General features: G+C 43.8%; 1 protein-coding gene across 1 annotated transcript; it reads left to right on the forward strand.

The window, feature by feature from the left end:
• The first annotated feature begins 1,291 nt into the window (after window positions 1-1,291).
• On the forward strand, window positions 1,292-3,022 carry LOC140281957 (low affinity immunoglobulin gamma Fc region receptor II-like). The gene is made up of 4 exons (XM_072376478.1): window positions 1,292-1,477; window positions 2,123-2,158; window positions 2,305-2,580; window positions 2,660-3,022. Exons 1-4 carry the CDS (start codon window positions 1,450-1,452, stop codon window positions 2,929-2,931), a joined length of 612 nt encoding a protein of 203 aa, XP_072232579.1. The 5' UTR covers window positions 1,292-1,449; the 3' UTR covers window positions 2,932-3,022.
• Window positions 3,023-13,691: the final 10,669 nt, after the last annotated feature.

Raw genomic sequence — 13,691 nt, forward strand, 5'->3', positions numbered from 1 at the left:
ATAAAATTGAATTGAATTGAATTGAATTGAAATGACTACTAGCCCTAACCCTACAATCATAATCTAATCTGCATTCCTGCTCAACCCCCCTGAGATCGCTGCTGTGAGACGGTCTGAACTACTTTTCCTCCCTCCCTTCCTTCACGGACACCTAGTCATTGTTGACTCTGTCTGGGACCCGATCAAGGACGTCTCCATGGCAACCTGCTGTAGTATCGCAATGACATCCTGTGAAATGAGACACTGATTGAGAGCCAGACGTAGAAACTCTCTGGGCTTATCCCCATCCCACGCCTTGAAGTTGTTTTGTGTTTTTATGTATGAAGCGAGCAAATGTTTGCTTATGTTTTGAGTTCTATGTTGGATGGTGAGCTAATGTTGGCAGTTGTTGAGATTGTTTTTTTTTGATAAATGATAATGATAATGATAAATCCTGTTGTCGGCACAGTTCCGGTGTAAAACTTCTCCGTGTTATTATGGAATGACTCTGAATGAAGACCAGTTTTACTTCCCTGAGGTACCTTAGGGAGTGGGAGCCCCTTTGTGCACTTTGGGCCACCTTTATCTTTTATTAACACCAAGTGGCGTTAAAGTTGTGCGAGTATTCACTTTCGGCCACTCCTGCCATCAGAAAAGTGTCCCAAATTGGACCATCCGCTAAAATAAGTCCAATTCTGCACACTTTTTCAATGACGAAAGTGTGCCAAAGTGGACTCTTTGTTTACAAGGTGTATTTTCGAACCCTTTTAACTTATAAAAAGTGTGCCATATATACTAGCTTCACTTTGGGTCACTTTTATAGGTTAAGAGTCCCCCATAGTTACTTCATTTTGGAACACTTTAAAATGATGAAAAGTGTGCCATATTTACTTATTTCACTTTGGGGAACTTTTACCAGTTACAAGTGCCCCATTCTTACTTGCATCACTTTGGGGGGGCCCTCATCCACCACCTCTCCCCACATCTGGAAGCCAGGCTCCAATATGGTCCACTTTTCCCAGGAGAAAAGTGTCTCAAATTAAGAAGACCATGGAAGACCATCAGACTGGTGACACATGAGGAAGTGACCGGACACAAGAGGATAGTTAATTTCCAAAATAAAACAGGAAGTCACAAAACAAACGTGGACACAGGACAAAAAACTAGACTTACGGCGTGACACGTTCAGGAAACAGGAATTTTGCACCCAAATACGAACTACTAATACTAACAGCCTTGGTCACAATTAACAGAACAGAACTGGTACGATACTCTATGACTTTTCAGCTAGTGCCCATTCATTGTGTGGACATGTTTCTGGCAGTAATGGTTTATCGCTTGTATCTTTAAAAAACTTTGCCCACTCGTGTATGAAGAGAAGAAGAAACCACAGGGCCTCACACAGGAAGAGGGCGGGCTTTATTTGGGGGCCTCAACATCAAACTGGCCAAATGAGTGAGAGACACAACGATGGAAACATGCGTTCAGTACCTGCTCTGTAAGTAGAGAACCTGTGTTTTTCTGCTTTAGCTCAAATACTTTTACTGTTGCTGCTCTGTGGAGAACTTCTGATAGTGGAGGGACATTAAAACAGCTCAGGCTGAAGTCAGATGGGAAATACATGATAATAGAGCTGCTTTAGGAGCAACTTTAGGAATATTAAGCAGGCAGCTGGGTGGAGATAACCAGAGAATAAATCCATGAATACATGAGCAGCGCTGAGGATACATGTTTATACTCTAGAAGAAGAGGGTGTCTAACAGCTACCTCAGAAATAACAGAAGTAACTGTATAATACAGAAAGCCTGCAGAAACTAAGTGAAAAGAATAGAAAATAAATGCTCAGTTTCACCCAAAGTGCTGCAGCTGAGCGTGTGAAGAATAAACCGTGTGGGTGGCAGCGGTGCTTTACCACTGTTCACGCCATGTTGTTTGGGGTCAGGGTGTTTTCTGCTGAAGGCGACAGCAGAAAATGTTGGAGGAAATCTAAGAGACAATGGTGTCAGCTAGAGATGGGCTTTAGGCCTCGACCCACAGAACCTGATCACAAAGTTTAAATATGAGCATCATTTCTGAGGTTGTCGGGTTTATAGAGTTAAATATTTGTCTCATTCAAACCAACCTGAGTGTCATTTCTCTTCAGTTCTGACTTCACTGCTGAGCTGCACAGCTGATCCAGGTTAGTTATTATCAAGGTTTCATCGCAGTTAAGATCGTTTAACTCTTTAAATTTGTTCCCCACAAAGATCAGTGATTTCAGCAGGAACCTCTGATGTGGAAGAGATGGAATAATGACTGAATAAACCTTTTCCATCATCATTTCAGCCCTCCCAGCTGGTCTGACTGTGAGTCCCAGCAGCTCTCAGCTGTTTAAAGGAGACTCTGTGACTCTGAGCTGTGAGGAGGCCGACAGGAGCTCTGCTGGATGGACTCTGAGGAGGAACACAAGCAGAGGAACCAGGACTCAGTGTGGATCAGGATGGGGAGAAGCAGCTGGTTCCTCCTGCAGCATCGAATTCATCTTCCCTCTGGACAGTGGAGTTTACTGGTGTGAGTCCAGAGAGGGAGCAGCCAGTAACAGCATCAGCCTCACTGTCACTGGTAAGATCAGACTGTGGAGTTAGTGCTGATGAAGCTGTGTGGAAATGGATGAAATGCTGTAGTTTGTCTCTGTGTTGAGGTGGATCAGTGATCCTGCAGAGTCCTGTCCTCCCTGTGATGGAGGGAGATGACGTCACTCTGAGCTGTCAAACAAAGACCCCTCCCCCCAACCTCCCAGCTGCTTTCTATAAAGATGGCTCCTTCATCAGGGCTGAGCCTACAGGTCACATGACCCTCCACCCTGTTACCAGGTCTGATGAAGGTTTCTACAGCTGCACCATCAGCAGTCATGGAGAGTCTCCACCCAGCTGGCTCTCTGTCACAGGTGAGGGTTACTCTGTGACTCTGTGACTCCTGAGCTGAGTTTAAAGAGTTTAAACTTTCATATTAAGGCACTAACTGAATAAATATCTTTATTTCAGAGAAACCCTCCACCACACCTCCTCCTACATCCACCTCTCCAACTGTTTTATCTCCTCCTGGTTCTTCTTCTCTTCCCTCCATGGTGTTTCCTCTTGTCTGTGTCTGTGTTGTGGTTTTTCTGCTGGTTCTGCTGGTTCTGCTGCTGAGACGATGCATCTGTAACAAGTCTGAAGGTGAGACAGATTTCTGGAGTTTTGTCTCCAGGTTTTATTTTTCAGAATCATTTTTACACATGATGTGTCTGTTCATCATTCATTAAGATATTTTTATTTCTGTATTTTCATCATATTATATCAGAATATTCAAATCAGAAACTATTAAAAGATAAACACTTCAGCTTTGATCTCCAACAGATTAACAAAGTGAAGAAGATTCTTACGTAATAATTTATTATAATTTTGTATAATTTCAGCTGATAAAGAACAAGTTGGAGGTGATGACGTCACATACAGCGATGTTCAGATTTCACGTCGTAAACGACAGAAAATCAGAACAACTAAAGGTAAAATGTGTGTTTCTGTGTGTTTGTGGGACTAAACAGAGATAATATGAAAGCTGGAGATCATTTTTAAGACTTTTATACAAAATTAGAAAGACTTTAGTTATATTTTAGGCTGAATGCAGTTTTGATTAGAAAACATCAGGAAGTTGAAACATTTTCAGTAAAGTGAGAATTTTATCTGAAATGTGGGAGAAGAAGTCTGAAAACATGTAAAACTGAGTTATTTAGACACAAGAGAATATTTTCACTGTAATTAGATTCACATTAAACTGTATTTTAACTGTAATTTTTCATCCTAATTGTAGTGAAACACTGAATTATTTAATCCCACAGATTTAACACTTTGATAATAAAACCTTTTTGTTTTCATTATTTTCTTTGATAATTTCTGACTTAATGAAGTTAAACTAATTTAACCAGAATCTGAGTAAACCAGCTGTGCTCGCTGAGCTGTGCACACTGAGCTGTGCACGCTGGACTGTGTGCATGTGGTTAATCTGCTAACAGACTCTAACAGCTCTGTGGTTACACTGTTTCCTGTTTTTGATGGAAACCTTCAGCTCAGTGTGACCTGCACACGTTTCCCTGCAGGACTGCTAATAACACATAATTATATTAAATATAAACTGTTCCTAACTATAATAAATCTATGTACTGCTTTGCTGCTGCATTAAAATGTTCTGTGTGAACCTCTCTGTATTGATACAGTTTCTGTTTAAAGTCAGACATGCTGAGCAGTTCACACGTTCCTCCTGTGATGTCAGCACATTTATTTAAAGTCAACTTCTCTGCAGTCAGTTTCCTGGTAAAGTTAGTTCCCTTCACATGTATTTGGTCTGTTTTTATCTTTCACCGTGAGAGCAGGTTAATAACTAAATGTAACATGAAACTGCTGCTATACTTTAAAGACTAAATGAAAGAATAAATAACCTGAATGCTTCTGAGCTGTGATCACTGCAGCAGCTGTAATGTGTGTGTTCTGCTCTCAGGGGATGATCCAGCTTCAGTTTACTCTGCAGTCAGACCAGAGGACGTCAGTTATGGAGAAATCATCTTTAAAAACAAGCAGAAGAAGAAGAAAAAGATCAAAGGTACAGCTGCTCTTCTTCTGGTCTTTTCTCACAGCCTCTTAAAGCTTTTTCCTGGTCTGGCAGCAGTGCTTCCTGCTGACAAAGAGCAGAGTTTAAACCATTAACCCTTCGCTGGTACTGAACAGTTATTCTGTTAATTAGAAATTAGTTCATAAAGTCAAATCAACTTCTAGAAATGGTTTAAACTGCACACTTTATATGGAGAAAATATGTCTCATTTAGGTCAGAAATGTGTAATATACAAAAAACAACAATTAATGCACAAATTTGGGAATCTGTAGATTAATTTTCTAAATACTCTGAACACATGTAAAACAACTTTACAGATGTACTAAAAACTGAACAAAAATCATCAGTGTGAGTTTTCTAAGTTATTCTTTGCCACCATTGCACCTGTCCTCCAGAGAATGGAGAATGAGTCCTTTGCTGAGGGCCGTCTGCCTCCCTGTTGGGAGCCTCTATTTCTCTTCTGCTTGAGAGTGAGATTTCTTATGTGGCTGTAGGCCCATTTCCCTCTTAAATGCTGACCTAAAGATCCTGTCAAAGATCTTTGCCCAACGCCTTCAACAGGTCCAACCGAGTTATAAACTGATCAAACAGGTTTCATGCTTGTGTAACCCACATGAAATGTCATGTTAGAGATGTCACGTTTCACCAGAAGCTGGTGCACTCGCTCAGTATCTCACATCCCAGCTTTTTCCACGTAATCCTGTGAGCACAAAGTACTGACGAGCCCCGAACCCGATCCTGTGTGTTAAAGAGCATGATGAAGTGAGCCCTCACGTTTTTTCCTTGGATCAGGGTTTGATCATTCTGAACCCTGTGGGTTCAGGGGCGAGCCAACCCAGGGATAGATTGACTGAGGACGGCCCGAGAACACGGTGTGGCCAGCCGTGGGGTCTGCCTTCAGAGGACATTGGTCCATTGACCCAATTCATCCACTCAGATAAGATTGCAGAATACCACCCCGGTAGCCATAGGAACAGTGTACACACACATCCAAATTAAAGGAACTGAACACTACTTCAAGGAAGGACACTTTTATTTGAACTTTTACTTACTTTTCTTATTTTGAAAGAGCTCTATTTTTTGTTTTCTATATTTTTTATACTGTGATAATATTGTTGTTGCTGTGAGGCAATAAAAAAATTACTAGAAAATTTCTGAAGAAACTTTGATGGGTGCCAAGCTGCTGCCCGTCAATTGAAGGTCAACCATTATATGATCATAATCCAGTCTGAAATATGAGATTCTGGCTTGTTCTGGTGAAATCTGCCTGCTTTAGACACATAAGGCCCGGTTGATCTGTTCAGAATAATGGAAAACATATGAGTGAAGGGGTGTCGTCAGGGGCTGCCATGAAGCTGTTATCACAACTGATGTGTTGACAGTAATGGAAACATATGAGTTAGCATATCGCTATAGCTATCGCGCGCATTTCTCTCATCAGGGGCTGGCATGAACCTGTTAATCTGTTCTGAATAATGGAAATTTATGAGTTAGTGCGCGCTATCGCTATCTTCAAGCCCCAAACTGCCTCTTTTAGGCCTTCTCCATTAATTTTCCCATTGACAATTTGCCCGCTTTTTCCCATTTATCCGCTATTCCTTTCGAGTAATGAGAGAGAAAAATACAAGCACACTTCTGCCCATCGGCGCGCACGCAGCCATATGTTTTTTATTTTAGTCGGACTTTCGCTGCGGGAGGAGTAGCGCGCCGAAAAACGTGACAGAAGGGGGAGAATAATATTTATTCACAATAGTAATATGTGTGCCCTGCCTTTGGCATTGGCACCCACATCATTCAAAGTTTGTGTGTGACAGGAAAGACTCGGCTTTAACTGTGGTAAAGGGCTTGTTAATAGCTTATACAGCTTTGACACAACGGCAGTTTACGTTTTAGGTGTCCAGAGGAGGTCGTCTCATGTCAGTTACACTGTAACTGTCACTCTAAAAATCTTTAAAATAACATTTCTCGAACAAATTCCTCTCACGTCCAAAATATCTGCCTGATCTGGATAAATTATACATCAAAACGTAGGTATTTTAGTTGTCTTTCACCCAATGTGACTGTCATTGAGCTTGGCCTCACAGATTTCTCACAAATCACCTGTGAGCGAAGAGAGGGAACATTCCATCCCATTATAAAACGGCCGAGCCCTGAAATCAGTCGGAAAAATAATTTTAAAACTGCCACAATAAAGGAGCCACGGGGGGTAGAAGAATAAAAATGACACCGCTGGCTTCCCCCGTCCCTTCTGGCGCTCACGGTGAAAGAATTATTCGGATCCGACTTCTACTTTTCGAACAGCGAGCGTTTTTATCCTGATTTCTGCCTCAATATGAAAACCCCATGATTTTAAGGAGACAAAGTGAGGTGCAGATTTGGCAGTTGGCAGTTGGCAGGCACAGCTGTTGCCCATAGCAACTAATGCTGACCACACCCAAGATGGCTGCCCTGTTCTATCACAGCTGATGAGGGCAGAGTAAGCAGGGCAGGAGCAGGGCAGCAGCAGGGCAGCAGCAGGGCAGGAGCAGGGCTCATAAATTCTACCTTTAACTCATGTTTTCCATTATTCAGAACAGATTAACAGGTTCATGCCAGCCCCTGATGAGACAAATGCGCGCGATAGCGCGCACTAACTCATAAATTTCCATTATTCAGAACATATTAACAGCTTCATGCCAGCCCCTGATGAGACAAATGCGCGCGATAGCGCGCACTTACTCATAAATTTCCATTATTCATAAGAGATTAACAGCTTCATGCCAGCCCCTGATGAGACAAATGCGCGCGATAGCACGCACTAACTCATGTTTTCCATTAATCTGAACAGATTAACAGCTTCATGCCAGCCCCTGATGAGACAAATGCGCGCGATAGCACGCACTAACTCATGTTTTCCATTAATCTGAACAGATTAACAGGTTCATGCCAGCCCCTGATGAGACAAATGCCAATGACAATACCAATACATACAGTATTAGCTGAAAACGTAAAAGTGCTTAACTCACTTCTTGTAAGTGGTGTAACTGTTAACGATGTAGACGCTGAATTAGACTTGTAGACTTGATATGATAAAATTGATAATTGGGTAATTAAAGTTACACAGTGATGCTAAGTACCAAGATACAGTTATACTGGAATATAGATCAGGTATTGAGTATCTTCAGGATGTTTTACCATCTGATAAACTCACCACTAACCTAAACACCTAAATACCTAAAACATTCAGCTCCTGTCTATAAAACAGAGAGAGGTTCTATCTTAACTCAGGCTTAAGTGAACTGAAAAATGTTGCTAAGTTAAGCAGATTTTGAAAAGGTTTTACTTGATGAACTAGCGAGGATTCGAGAGTCCACCAACACCACAACAGTTGAACCAGATGCACCAGGAATCAGAATTTCAGCATGTTACCCACACAAAGCTGATGCAATTCCTGTGGAACCAGGTGACCTCTTCCAGACACCCGATTCACCTCCACTCAACACAAGTGAGGAGGTTCCATCCCTGCTTAGGAAACAATTCTTGTACTTGCCGTCTGAGCAATTTCCCACTCCAGAGGTGCAAAAACTGGTGGTTGAGCATGTCATTAAGAACAATGACCTACCCTTTCATTACCATAATTGCCAGATTCCGATCCTTTTCAGGAAGAACTCATCTCCTAATACAGAGTCTTTGACACATGTCGCAGCAACATCGAGTTTTATCTCACAGATCCACCCATGTCTGACACCCATTCAACGAAATTGGCTGAGAGTCTTTTACCACCTGCTGCAACCATTGTTAAACATATTGGGCGTAACACTTCTCTCCATCAATATCTTGCCTTACTTGACTCTGCATATGGTATCATCGATGATGGCGATGAACTTATTGCAAAATTCCTAAGCACAAACCAAGACTCTGGAGACAGGCCTTCCAGCTTTTTGCAAACCATCCATCCATCCATCCATCATCTGACGCTTCTCCGGGGGTCGGGTCGCGGGGGCAGCAGCTTGAGCAGAGAAACCCAGACCTCTCTGTCCCCGGCCACTTCCTCCAGCTCTTCCGGGGGACCCCGAGGCGTTCCCAGGCCAGCCGAGAGACATAGTCTCTCCAACGTGTCCTGGGTCTTCCCCGGGGTCTCCTCCCAGTGGGACGGGCCCAGAACACCTCCCCAGGGAGGCGTCCAGGGGGCATCCTAACCAGATGCCACCTCATCTGGCTCCTCTCAATGCGGAGGAGCAGCGGTTCTACTCCGAGCCCCTCCCGGATGACTGAGCTTCTCACCCTATCTCTAAGGGAGGCCCAGACCCCCTGCGGAGGAAACCCATTTCAGCCGCTTGTATTCGCGATCTCGTTCTTTCGGGTCTCTACCCACAACTCGTGACCATCTGTGAGGATGGGAACGTAGACTGACCAGTAAATAGAGAGCTTCACCTTCTGGCTCAGCTCCTTCTTCACAACGACGGGTCGGTGCAGAGCAACACTGCAGACGCTGCACCGATCCGCCGTCAATCTCACGCTCCATTCGTCCCTCACTGTGAACAAGACCCCGAGATACTTGAACTCCTCCACTTGGGGAAGGATCTCATGGATCTTTTTGCAAACCATATTGAGTAAAGTCGTCAGAAGATGTGGCTTGGCTGCAGGTGGTTCTGATTGTCAGCTGCAACAGTTCTGTAGGAGCTGCAGGAACAATAGTTTGATAACCAGTCTTCAGTTTGAACATAAAAAATATAACCCGCCCCCCCCCTTTCCTGAGCTACTCCTCTGGATACGTTCTGAGGAGGATAGACGGGCTGCGAATTCCAGTCGGATGAAACAGCACTTTGGGGATAACAGAACAAAGGCCCAGTCAAATACCCTTTCAGTTGAAGACTACTGATGACGACATGGCAGCAGCTGTTCCCTATGACCCACACAAACATGAAAAGCAAATGGTGGCGCTACCAAGAGCTAAGCCCAAAACCCCTACTGAAGAAATACCCTCATCCTATGGAGAGTCCAAAATCCCAAACTGGAAGTCCTGACCATGGTACTGTTCCAAGTGTGGCAAGGATGACCACATTACACCTTCCTGCAGTAACCAGGCAAATCCTGAACTGGTTGAAACAAAGCACAAACATTCAAAACAAAGACAAGAAGCCTGGGAACAGACTGAATGCAGTTCTTGTTGAGGGACTGCCAGGATATGCAACTCAAAATGACTGTCCAAACCCAGAAACTACTACAAAAGCATCAATCCATTCCTGCAAAATGGAACATTGAAATAAATTACCTAAAGGACTTGTAGGACAAAAGTGTGTAGCAACTGTCAATGTATCAGTTTCAAGTGACAACAGTGACTGCCTCCTTTCCAGAGACTCAGAGCACCCCATCCAGCCTCCTGACGTTGAAGGAGCAATTGGGCAGAATCTGCCATATTTGGGCTATGTGCCCATCACCCTTGGTCGAACAGCCTGAATCCTCTACCTTACCTGGTATTTGGTATTTGTGGAGTGCTGCCTCATCACTCTGCCTATAGCATCCTCACAAATTATCCTTGTGGTTAAGGAATGAAAATGACACTGTAACACTCCCTTCAAATTGTGTCATAGCTGAGCTTCACATTTCTGAAGAGATTTCTGACATCTTACCAGATCCAGACAAAACCACTGTTACTGCGACATGACAATCAGTCAAGGGACCAGCCAAGTCAGGTCTTGCATTTGACTTTGGTGACTCCTCCCTCCCAGAAGAATAGATATAGAGAATTAAACGTATGAATGAATTTGGTGATGTTTTCGCTTGTAATGACTCTGATTTTGGACATGCCACCAAAGTGAAACACCACATAAATCTAAAAGATTAAACACCATTCAAACAAAGGTCTCGACCAATCCACCCAAATGACTATGATTGTCATGGGGTGACTGCCAAAACACAGATTGGACTCAACAGCAGATTCGGAGTCAGAGAGACTTTTATTATGTACAAAGGGAGGCTAGAAAAGGTGCTGAATTTGTGTCCTGAGCAAACAGGGATCACAATGGTCCGGGGCAGCTGGAGCACTGGGTGATGACAGGTTAGTGAGTAGAAAAAGTCCAAGTGGAAGACAGTCCCGAACAGTATGGTGAGATTGCTTTACTCTGATCTGAGTCAGCGGCGGCAGGAGGGAGAGGTAGCGACTGACTGGCTGGACGGTGTAATCCAGAGTGGCAGTGGGTGAGCAGGCAGGAGGTGAGACAGATCCAGAATGCCGAGAGATCAGGAAATCTGTAAGACTCAGGAGGACGAGGCAGAGCTGGGACGAGGAAACAAGATAACGTTAACAATAAATACCTTAGAGCAAAAATACTCGGGATAGAGCTGGCTAAGTTAGGCCAGAGATGGCAAAACGATCTGGCAAAGACTGGTGCTCCTGCTGCTCCTTAAGAAGGGCTCTTGATGTTGGTAGATGTGCCACAGGTGTGTCAGCAGGCAGCCACCAGACTCCCAGGTAACCAGGGAAACCTGCTCACCTGAAACTCACACTGTCAGCACTGTCCCTGAGAAGGTGCTCCGCTGTCTGACCTCGGTGTGATGCAGAGGGTGCTGATTGTTATCCATAATGGACAACAGCTTATTCAGTGTCCTCCTCTCCACCACAGTCTCAAAAGACTCCAACCTGAGACCAAGTGCAGAGCCAGCTTTCTGAATGATTTAGTCCAGTCTGTCAGTGTCGCTGGCTCTGATGCTGCTGCCCCAACACACAGCAGCAAAGAAAACGACAACAACACTCTGATAGAATATCTCCAACATCTTGCTGCACACGTTGAAGGATCTCAGCTTCCTCAGGAAATAGTCTGCTAATCCCCTTCTTGCACACTGCCTCAGTATTAGATACCCAGTTGAGTCTGTTTCCGATCACCACTCCCAGGTATTTGTAGTCCTCCACCTCCTCCCCCCTGATCCTTAGTGGCTGTGAAGGCGTCTTCTTCCTCCTGAAGTCGATCACCATCTCTTGCTGACATTCAGCCTCAGGTGATTCTGTTCAGACCACTCCACAAAGCTGTCCACCAATGTCCTGTCCTGTAGGTTGAATGGTGTTAAAGGCACTGGAGAAATCAACGAATGTGATTCTCACAGTGTCTCCTCCACCATCCAAGTGCATGTGGGCTCGCTTCAGCAGGTAGATGACAGCCTCATCGACTCCTAAATGGGTCTGGTAGGCAAATTGCAAGGGGTCCAGAAACATCCTCACCCGTGGCCTCAGCTGGGCCAAGACCAGTCTCTCCAGGACCTTCATCACATGAGATGTGAGGGCGACTGTAGTCTGCTGGGTCGGACGGCCTCGACTTCTTGGGGAAGTCACCACCAACACCAACAAACTCAGGCATTCAGAAAGATGGCGACCGCAGAGCGAGATGAAGCTGCGTCCCTCTCCATCTGTGATGAGCTGGTTATGGCACAGACGATGCCCAACGGCGCATTCTCCATCGCGTTGTTTCTTTCTTTCTGACGACAGGAATATCGTCTCCTTCCACTTCCGGGGGACGATTGCGGGAAAAAATCTGGAGCATGCTCAGAACGCTCTGCGCAGAAATTGCTGGCCTCAAAGAGCCATGCAGAGTGAGCCGGCCCTCTTTAGAAAAAGTTTGGGGATCACTATTTTAAACTCTCAATTCACTCTGGTTTGCTCTCAGCTCATTTTGACTCCCTCCAACTTTACCTCAAACCCAGTGGAAACTATTTGAATCTGGATTCAAATCAGGAAGAACCGAGGCCTCCATAGGGCCTCAGACCTCTCCCTTATTGTAAACAATCACCTATTTCTGCCCTCTTGCACTGATTTGACGTTTCGGACTTGGTTCAACAAAGGGATAACTAAATTTAAGGACCTTTACAACTAAGGGACTTTTATGTCCTTTTCAGAGCTCTCAAAAAATATGACCTATTTAGTTTTTTTTTAGATGAGGCATTTTGTTCAGAATTCCCCCAGAAACACTGGTTTACTTGCTAACATTTAAACTCTACTATTGATGGCCCAGCAGTGGGCCCCAAGGACATTTGGGAGAAAGAGCTTGAAACCACACTACCTGATGATTATTAGCTACTAGTTTTATGGTTGGTTCATTGCTCTTCAATCTGTGTGAGGCACAGCCTCCTACAATGTAAAGTTGTGCATAAGGTCACTACACTAATTTGAGGCCATTTTGAATTTATCCCAATGTACCTGACTCCTGTAATGGTGCAAACAGGACTGTCTGACCTCAGGTTAACCAGTCTGGTTGGGCCCCATTCATTAGCAGCTGGTTCATTTGTGCTGCTGAAGTGCAGTTAGCTTCTTTAGTCAGTTTATGCTGGTCACTATGGTTACCCGTTCTGTTCAGAGTTTTTTCTTTTTCATCCAGTGTTCCCCCTAGTAATGCTGTAGGCTAAGCTAATCCCTACTAATAAAAAGTGATGCCCCAGATGTCTGTTAAAAGTTCCTTTAAACATGCCTGTGTGAGGAAGCAAACATTCTGCTCCTCTTAGATAAGTAAACAAAGAATCTTCTTTAGACAGCAGAGTTCTCCAGGGTTCTGTGCTTGGACCAATACTTTTTAACTTCACTCAGCGAAGCAAACATTTCATGGATGAATCAGCTATACATGAGCAAAATGTAATCTAATATATATAGTTTAAACCAGACTAGTGTAGTTCCTTCACTTCTAATGATATGTTTAAGCCTCTAAAATACAATATTGTGATTGTTTGTGCCAAATGCAGCGCTGAGATCCAACAGGACGATAAGTCTGAGACCATGAGGAGATCATTACAAACTTTTACAAGACGGGTTTATTTATTCGTTTTTCCTTCTGAAAAGTAACTCTGTGTTAAGATCAAAACCAACAGTTTACTACAGCATTTCTTCACACCCCCTGGCTTCACTGCTCTGCACTCAGTGCTTTCATCTAAAGAATTAAATCTTTAGAAAATTTGCAAAAATGTTGCTGGATTTGTTTCCAGCTGATGTTCGGAGCTGAGTTTGAAGTCATCTCCAGAAACATGTGACACACACAGAACTGTGAGCAGGGAAATTCATTATTTCCTTCAGTCTGAACATGGAGTTAGTTGATGATACTTTAATATCATCAGGAGATAAAACA

Source organism: Leuresthes tenuis, unplaced genomic scaffold, assembly GCF_036924035.1.
Source record: "Leuresthes tenuis unplaced genomic scaffold, fLeuTen1.0.hap1 SCAF_22, whole genome shotgun sequence".
Lineage (NCBI taxonomy): Eukaryota > Metazoa > Chordata > Actinopteri > Atheriniformes > Atherinopsidae > Leuresthes > Leuresthes tenuis.

Excerpts from the sequence above, each read along its gene's own strand:
- LOC140281957 (XM_072376478.1), top strand. The coding sequence starts at position 1,450 with ATGGAAACATGCGTTCAGTACCTGCTCT. Across the intron at positions 2,159-2,304 it reads GAGCTGCACAGCTGATCCAG|CCCTCCCAGCTGGTCTGACT; the intron begins GTTAGTTATTAT and ends TCATCATTTCAG. Across the intron at positions 2,581-2,659 it reads CATCAGCCTCACTGTCACTG|GTGGATCAGTGATCCTGCAG; the intron begins GTAAGATCAGAC and ends CTCTGTGTTGAG.